Source organism: Lingula anatina, chromosome 1, assembly GCF_051362555.1.
Source record: "Lingula anatina isolate TDL-2025a chromosome 1, LinAna3.0, whole genome shotgun sequence".
In the NCBI taxonomy this organism is placed as follows: domain Eukaryota; kingdom Metazoa; phylum Brachiopoda; class Lingulata; order Lingulida; family Lingulidae; genus Lingula; species Lingula anatina.
The window spans coordinates 48,940,045-48,949,087 of NC_141767.1; the positions used below are offsets into that span (position 1 = coordinate 48,940,045).

The following is a 9,043-nucleotide window of genomic DNA, read 5'->3' on the forward strand; positions in this document are numbered from 1 at the left end:
TTGTCGCAACTCAAATTGTCCCAACTCTGTGAAGTTAAGTGTACCCATTCCTGATAATTTTTGTATGTGTTTAATCTTACATTTTCCAAATTTTATGAATATGAAGCAAAATACAATGCAAATTTTAAGTGTTTTAAGTGGAAAGCGTGCTCACAAGATGTTGAAACGCTGATGCCTGTGTCCCACTGTTGTTACCCAGTATCGTGGACGTGCAGATATATTAGCGTTTTAAAAACCAAACCACTGCCCAGTTATACAGGCGGAAGCGGAAGCTTTGGGTGAGTGTTTGTGAGAGTATACCCAAATGTCGTTTTCCAAGCGACCATAAACCCGGTGTAATCGGGATTTAGGTTAAATTTGCTGTTTTGGTGTAAACGCCATTATGTGTCTGACGAAAGCAGAGGACGACCGCCACTGCTGAAAATAAACTAGTCGCGTCTAGAAAAGGTCGCATCCAGTGTAAACAACATGAATTTAAGTGAAGTATAAGACAATGCATTACGGTTAGCATATTTTTAATGGAAAGTTCGAATAAGAATCAAAGGGTTTAAGACCCGTTTTCGTTATCTCGAATTCCATATATCCAGCACTCAATCTGTACGCTAAACATATGTTTGGATCGATTATCACGTACCCTATCATTAGTATAATCTCCTAGTAGTAAAAAGACGTTTTAGAAATATATATAAGCGTTGTTATTCTAAAAACTTTCGTTACGCAAACCATATATATCCTTCGTTACTGAATATGAAAACTGTGCATACTACCAAGGAATTATCGAAAAATGTTTGCATGATTACAGACAATACATATATTAATTAATTTCTTTCACCAGAGTTTTAGAAAAAGTAAATTTTGCGAATGTATTTTTCACTTAATTTTTCAATTTTCTGTTTACTTCAAATGGACATATATATTGAGAATATCTGTTTATACTACTAGATATAGTTGTAATTAAACGCTAGTTCATTGATTGAATAGACAGGAAAATGTCTTCACATGCATTCATGAGTATTTAAACCAACCAAACAAAAGAGGTGAAGGGATGTGAACTGTTATCAGGAGTCTGAAAAACCCTTATGGCAGCTCGGTTTGACATCTAAACACACTGTCCCTCTCCTCCTGTGGTTTGTATGTCGTCACCGGACCACGTAACCACGTAGCTCATTAACTCCCAGACCTAGTGAAAAGGGCTCTATTTTAAGCTTGATATTTACAAAATGAACTTCCAATTTGTGTATTTTAATAAAAAAACAATCATTTGGGCATGTTTTCTGAAGGATATGCTCCATTCAAGTCATTCTGAGGATCTATCTGAAATCCTTTATTAAACTTTAATCAAATATCATAATGTATTTAATAGGTCTTTTGCAACTAGATGGCATGATGTTGACTTGCTCTGTTTACTGAACAGTTTGCTCTCTAGCTATTAAACAGATAAAAGAAATCAACATCTACTAACAGTCATCTATCTGCAAAAGGCCTATTGATATCAATTATTGTATTACTGTCCTGTATAAGTAAGTCTTGCTACATGTCTAAGACATTCAAAACCTTGTTGTCTGTGCGGGAGAACGAGGTGCTTCAACAGCAGTAGCGGGTTGACAATCATTCCGATCGTCGTTCTCGAAGGTGTTCATCTCTTTCTTCAGTGTTACACTTGCCGTCCTTCCAATGCAATAAAAACATGGATTATTATATATCGTAAACAAGGACAAAGATAGGTATGAAACTTAACAGAACTGTTCAGTACGCTTTTTATGTAAAAAAAAGCTCATTAGATTTTAGTTATTTATCAACAGCTTTCATATTAAATAGCAATTTTGAACTTTTATTTATTTGTTAGTGCGACAAAGTTTTGTTACCAAACTTTGTACCCAAAACTTTTTTTTACACTACTACGATGAAATATAATGTGAAAAATAAGTTTCGATTTATTATAAGATCTTTTTATTTGTCGAATTTTCTACCCGATAGATGCAGTTTGTGCACCCTTCTTGGATTCTGTCAATTCTGTTTAGAATAGTCTAAATATAATGAAATATTATCGGCTTTAAAAATACATGGCCTGAGACCTTAAACTTATAAAGTTAAAAAAGTTAATAATAATACACTTACACTTGATCAAGACAGACGTCACTGCCTTGAGGTTCTTTCTTTGAATTTACCCCAAGTGTACTATTAAAAGAAAATCACAAATTCTAAAAACGAATGAACGTACCCACATTTTTACCAGAAGATATTTTGATTGCTTAAGCAAAGGTTAAACCAACGTATGAAAAAAACCAAAAGGATTAAATTTTTTAGGGGGTTCCGTTACACTCCAAATGTCAAATTTAAGCAAACTAGTACGAACAGGGTTACACAAAGTACATATCTTGCTATATGGATTCCCAGTATTGGTTTCGAGGTACCAACTGGGACTGTTGCTCAGAAAACACAACCTGAAGCCACAGTCTGCTGAATTGTTTGGAGGTCAAAATGACCAATTTGGAGGTGTGATACAAACCCGGTAACAAAAAATTCCGATTTCAAATCTGACTGGCAGCACTTAACTTGAGTTGCATAGTCCTATTTTTCAATTTTATGTTTAAAGAAATACCCTTTTCATATTGTTTTACGTGTTCCAGAATTTCTGCCACCAAATCAAAAGGGCAACGTATTTTAAAATTACTATAGTATATTTGTAGCGACTAATAAAATTCAGTCATTTGAAGCAACAGTTCCCCTTACTCGATATACTCGGGCGTTCCAAATGCTTCTCCTTGAACTAGTGTTTCCGGCATTGGCAAGCCCATAGTTTCAGGCAGCAAAAGAGCCAGTAGGCCAGCAACCAGGGACGTCACGCCGAATACAATGGGTGGAAACTGACGGATGGTGTAAGCACCCTAGGAATTTTTTCAAAAATGATAATTTTAGAATTGTTCGGTGCAGGCTGAACACACACAAGGCATTTTTTCTAAGGGAGTAGATTTAAAAGGTATATTGAAGTAATACACAAAAAGAAACATTTTGCAAAACCAAGGTGTGATTTTAAAAATTAAATTTTTTAAACTTTGAGATTTTCCATGAATAGCTGCCATCAGTCTTATAACAGAAACTGGTAAAAATGGGATTATTCTTTTTGTTTTACCAATGGTCATATCTTTGTAATCATGAATATAGAAATATGTCAAAGAACCGTACCATTAAATTAACCAATGGCGCCAATACCCCTCCTACTCTGGCGAACATGGAGCTGACACCGACCACACCGTTTCGTATCACAGTCGGGAATGCCTCAGCAGAGTAGTTGTAGACGAGTACAAATGATGCGCCAGAGAAAGCTTTCCCGGTCATGGTGAATGTGATTACTAACCAATCCAAACCTAATAAGAGGATGAAAACTTTCTCTAAGTATTTAGTTATAGTGCCATGGTTAAGGCTATGCCTAGATAATTATAATTTTGAAAATATGTATATAAGGTATTAAAGCATTGAATCAATACACTTTGAATATGTATGTATCAGAGGGAATTAAGAAATACGTGTCGTTAATTGGTCTACATGGTTATGATCGCTATCATATATATATATTTATTTTAAAAAAATGTTACCAGCGTCTTTTGGGATAACTGAAGCCGTTATACATGCTACTCCGCAGAATATCATGCTCATACAAAGACAGGCACGCCGACCAATCCGGTCCATTAGCAAAATGCAGAGCAGGAATCCAGGAAACTCCACCAATCCAGACAAAGACAGATTCAAGTAATCATTGCCCCCAGGAAGTTCTGATGTGCTTAGAGATAGGCCATAAAACACCAAACTCACAGTGAACCTTAATATAAGAAACTGAAGATAATTTAAAGTGTGGTCAACAGAAGTCGCTAAAGATTAAACGACAAAGACATCAGTTGCAAAGTTTAATAGGTTAGGATAGAATTAGATATAAGAATTGGATAGTTGCAATTAAATTTGAAAAACTAAACGACAATGTCATTATTAACTACACATTTAATGCACCATTGGGGAAATATTCGTAGGCAACTTACCAATTAAAAAAAATAATCAATCCTCTAACTCTCATACGAGGAAACTTCATGATGGCAAGAACATGCGACTTGTGTTTCACATCAGGCTGAAGCTTAAACACGGAGAAAAACAATCATGGTGCCTCACATCATATTTCCATAAACTTGATATACGGTTATATGCTTCTTGTCAAATTTACATAAAACTAACATCGTGCACACTCTAAAAATGACGCTTTTCTGAGAACATAGGGGTGAATTATTTGATTTTAAAATATAGCAAATACTTTGGTTAGTGTGTTATACATGAATAGTTTAACTATTCTTTGTTTTGTGCATTTGACCTTTATTGGGTGTGAAAAATAAGACAATGAAATTCACATCGCTGACAGGCTTACAATAGTCTTTCGTTTCGAATAACCGAAATGCAAAGTTTGACTTTAATGAATGCATCGGCTTGAACTATTGAAAAAAGCAAGCACTTAATAAAATCTGTTTTAATAGAGTATTTTGCATCATGAATCCGCCCCCTTTGTCTTAAAAAATTGTCCATATGAATTATATTGTTCCACACATAAAACACATACCTGGTTCAATAACTTCTGTGGCAGGTCATAACCATTTATCTTTGCAGCTTTTTTAATTATCTTCTTTGACTTTTCAACTTGATTGTTTTGCAGGAACCACCTGGCCGATCCAGGAATAACTCTGTCCCTTTTTTCAAAAAAGCCACAGTATTTTAACCCACCAGAATATTACAATTATCTTTATAAAGCAACAATAAAATTGTTACGTTTTGACAAGATACGAATTAAAACGTCAATTAAATTTAGGATAGACTTGAGTTGAAAATGTATCTCACATATAATATTACAGTTTACACTTACCCCTGTATAAGACCGCATTCAGATTCAGACCTCGTGCCAGCTGGGTCGATTCAACTCTGCGGGGGATTCTCACTAAAATGATCAAAGTAATCAAATTAATTGTGTGACACTCCTCCTCGCACTGCCCGGGGGTAGTTATCTTTCGTCTATGCTCGGCTTAATTATCCTTTAGTTGGTCGAAGAGCCGTGTCAGACAATTAAGCTAATTTCATTTGATTGCACTTTAGCGAGAATCCTTTTTGACCCGGCTGGTACGATGTCTAAATCTGAATGCGCCCTAAAAAGCGAAATATTAAATTCAACTCCTTCCATACAAATCAAACATATCCGTCTACAATTGTAACGCAATAATATCAATTTACTTATATCTAAAATGGCAATCATCCGGGATAACCTAAAAAGGAGCTGCGGCACTACGAGCTCTCATGCGAGACTAGAAACGTTCGAGAAAACGCATGAGGAAGGGTTAACTTTGTAGCGATGAGGGCCGATGTAATTACAAATATGACATGCACAGCAGGTTGAATTCTTAATGTTGTGGAATAAACTGTAATTCGAAGAAAGCAGTCGGAAAATAGCCATAGGTAAATTCTATCACTGCAATAAGTCTAAATGGGTAGTCTGCCATTAGGCCCTATATCTGACCCCGATCTCCTTAAAATCTAGCACGAAAATTCATTTGTTAGCACAGACAGTACATATCAGAATCGTCAATAGGAGAGCTAACGCATGAATTTTCGTGCTACTTCAAATCTCGCGAAATTTCGCTTGACTTAAAACAAAGTCGCAAGACTTTGAGCTATCTCGGATGATTCCCATTATGGGTGATCCCATTACATGCAAACCGCTGTCTGAAAGTATTCATATATGTGATAAGAAAACTCATACTGATAAACCAAGGTGCACTTACCAAATGAATATCAATAAAAACAATCCTGGTAGGGAAATAGTAAACTGCAACCATGTCCAATACGGGATGAAGTATGCAGCAAAAGAAAGGGTACAGAATCCCACTGCGAAGAAGGCGTTGATGGCAATACCCGTTATAACTCTACCATTCTTCGCACCAATAAACTCCATCCCTGAAACGTAACATTTTCCTTGAAGGAAGGCCGTGCGCCGACATATGACTAACGGTGAATAGCAAATGTCTTAAAATTTGAAAATCATTGATTAGACATAACAGCGACACATGGAATATGAATTTTTAAAACTAAATGTAGAATAAAAATAAATATCAAAAAGTATTTACCGATAACAAATGCAGTGAGCGTAACCCCGGAATGTGAGGTGCCCAGAACGAAACGAAGGATAACGAAAGTGACATACTCAGGCGCAGAGCCAAGAAGACTGCCGGCTAATATTTGTAACAACATGCCTATAATCATGACGCGCTTTCTGCCAAATCTGAAAAGAAAAACTCTTATGAATCCTTACGCTTGCCAATACACTTATAGTCATGTGGTGAGCAGTATTAAAAACATACTTTTCAGCTCGTCATATAAATTTGTGATCATCTTGCAAAGTATTGTGATTTTGTGTTATTATTTTAACTGTGTTCCGTTATGAGCACACTTTTCGAGCACCTACCTGTCTGACAGGTGCCCGTATACAACTGCACCAGTCAACACCCCGGCCATGTAAATGGACTGTGCCAAGCTGTTGAGATACTTACGGTCACATACCATATCAAACTGTAATGTTAGGATAATGAACACAACTGGTTAATAATTTTAAACTTCATGAAACTGAGAAAACAACATTGCCATACATGCTAAAGCTCTATAACAAAGCTAAATGACACTGGAGTTATAAAAAAGATACCAAAATTTATATTTCATACTTAAACGCGTAGGGTCTAATTTTCCACACAAATTAGGCGCACCTGTTGGCCTATATTACTGCAGTGAGGGAATTCTAGGTCTCCGATTTTGTAGAAAATTATGGAAATGATGAGGATAACAAATTATGACTGCTTTTCACCGCTGAACGTTTTGAATAGCTGAGCACCAACCTGCGAGAAAACAGATGTCTTGTACCGTGATGTGTCATAGACCCATTGGTCACACTGCACTGTGGCAGTTGTATTGTCTGGTATTGTATACCACACCCCTCTGGTCACGTTGACAGCATACATATTACAGCGGTCATACTGTCCATCTCCACTAGTAGGATATACCAAGGAGTAGTTGAGGGAACCAGTTTTGTTGTAATAATCATCCCAGCCTGGGACAAAGCACCTATTTTATCAAATACAGAAAGGATTAGCATTTTTTAATAAGGCCTATCAATCTCATCACTGTCTTAGGCGCATTTCCTTTCTGGGGTATTCATGTCAAAAAGGCTCTTGGATGATATACCGCATAACCGAACTTAATAATATGCTAGTCTTAATATTTTCCAATATTTGGCAATCTTTATTGAAAATTAAACATGGGATTAGTCAGGCGTATTCAATTGTTAGGAATATTTTATATGCAACTGTTGCCAACATCTTGTATATATCGTAACCTTCGCATATTTCAATCTAATAGAAATGATGATGGATTCAATAATACCTGAAATCTTGCGTTGCTGCAATGAAAGTCATGGCTAATGCGTGCATCCCAGACACCCATGCCGGCAAAGACAGCAGAAATAGCTGGCTCTTCTGATACTTTCCAAATTCACCCAAATGTGGAATTATCTCTTCAAACTTCATTTTCCCTATTTTTTATTTTAAATAAGATTCTTTAATGAATGTATTTCGTTATATATTGTACCGACTGCTTAGCCCTTTATGCATTTTCTTCAAAACTACTCTTAAAGCTAAGATAAGATTTACAGATTGACTTAAGTAGAAAATCGGTCTTAGCACAGATTACTAAGAATTCTAGCTGACAAAATTGCGTTCCACAAATATTTCATAAGTTCACTTACTTTTTACTTGGTCAATAAAATCGGTAAAGAAAATTGTGACTGAGTTTCACCTTCAAGAGAGTTAGACTTCCAAAATCGAGATGCGCTGAATAAATTGATAATTCTCGTATTTTGTCTCTTTTACACACAGCTACATGCAGTGCACTTAAGATATTTTATGCACCAAGATACAACATATAGGCTTTTTTCATCCCAAATGTACCCATAAAACATAGCACAGGCGATGAGCTCACTTTGATTAATCTCTCGATGCACATCAAAATTAGGACACAAGTTACATGTATATGTAGCTTTACATGTCGCTCATACGCACATTTGGGTAGAAGAAAGCCAAGAAATGTAAGTACTCGGTGCACATACCTCGTGTCAAAGAGACAAAATGCCGGAATTAACAATGCACTCAACGTAATTATATTTACCTCTTGGGAGTTCAACCCCCTTTCTCAGTATTGACAACAGGTCCTCAAGATACCTGAACTGATGTAGGCCTAACAGTGAAGCGCGTCGACTTGGATCAAATCATCCTTATCTCTTATCATACCACGGTCAGAACACACGCCCCCGACGCTTACCCCACTAAGTCTTACATTTTTGATATTCGCCTTGGTATAAGTCCAATATACCCCAAATCAACAAGGTATATTCGTATCCAGTAGGCCCTACTAGGCCTACTTGTCACTTGTGCATACCCTGATACCGTGTCCCTGTCAGACTATTCAAACGTAAAAAAGCTTTATCATTCTAATTTAGACTCCGGTTATGTAAGTTTAGGTGTTTCCGAAATCCAGGTGATAAATAAGTTACTGATTACTAGCAGGAAAACAACGCTTTTATTTATATATAGGAGCATCCTCAATTCACAGTACTACTGGCATATATATTCAAAAGGCGAATCCAGGGGGTGGGTGAGACCGGTGTATTTATTTATTTATTTATAGGCCTATATTTATCATTTCATTCACTTGAGCTGTTTTAAAACATGTTTCACCACCACTTGTCTCATCCCATATTCACATGCCAACTTTGTATTCAAGCATTTCCATGTGAAATCCTGGACTACTCGATGAATCCAAACACAGGTTTTCAGTGAAGCTTTGTAAAATACTAGAAAAGCACTCCGAGAGCGAAGACCTCCGCCAAGGCAGCAATTTTTGATTATTTTTGATTATTGATTGATTATTGATCCACCAAAAACTAATCATCTCTTCCTTGGACCACTTCTGA

The 9,043-nt window shown here is 36.4% G+C and overlaps 1 protein-coding gene across 2 annotated transcripts; it reads right to left on the reverse strand.

Moving 5' to 3' along the window:
• Positions 1-498: 498 nt before the first annotated feature.
• On the reverse strand, positions 499-8,546 carry LOC106150454 (organic cation transporter protein). 2 transcript variants are annotated; one of them, XM_087002218.1, is made up of 14 exons: positions 8,239-8,546; positions 7,459-7,606; positions 6,915-7,140; positions 6,491-6,594; positions 6,153-6,307; positions 5,811-5,982; positions 4,601-4,727; positions 4,035-4,126; positions 3,597-3,820; positions 3,187-3,368; positions 2,734-2,888; positions 2,119-2,178; positions 1,555-1,668; positions 499-1,180 (listed from the first exon to the last, which is right to left on the reverse strand). In XM_087002218.1, exons 2-14 carry the CDS (start codon positions 7,599-7,601, stop codon positions 1,168-1,170), a joined length of 1,767 nt encoding a protein of 588 aa, XP_086858344.1. In that variant the 5' UTR covers positions 7,602-7,606; positions 8,239-8,546; the 3' UTR covers positions 499-1,167. The 2 variants fall into 2 exon arrangements, with proteins under 2 accessions (XP_086858344.1, XP_086858345.1); XM_087002219.1 differs by lacking the exon at positions 8,239-8,546 and adding an exon at positions 7,820-8,108.
• Between the last annotated feature and the right edge of the window lie 497 nt (positions 8,547-9,043).

Coding starts and splice junctions, on each gene's coding strand:
- LOC106150454 (XM_087002218.1), bottom strand. CDS start 7,601: ATGAAGTTTGAAGAGATAATTCCACATTTGGGTGAATTTGGAAAGTAT. Junction 6,595..6,914: donor AGACATCTGTTTTCTCGCAG/GTTGGTGCTCAG, acceptor CTAACATTACAG/TTTGATATGGTATGTGACCG. Junction 3,821..4,034: donor TTGATTATTTTTTTTAATTG/GTAAGTTGCCTA, acceptor TCTTATATTAAG/GTTCACTGTGAGTTTGGTGT.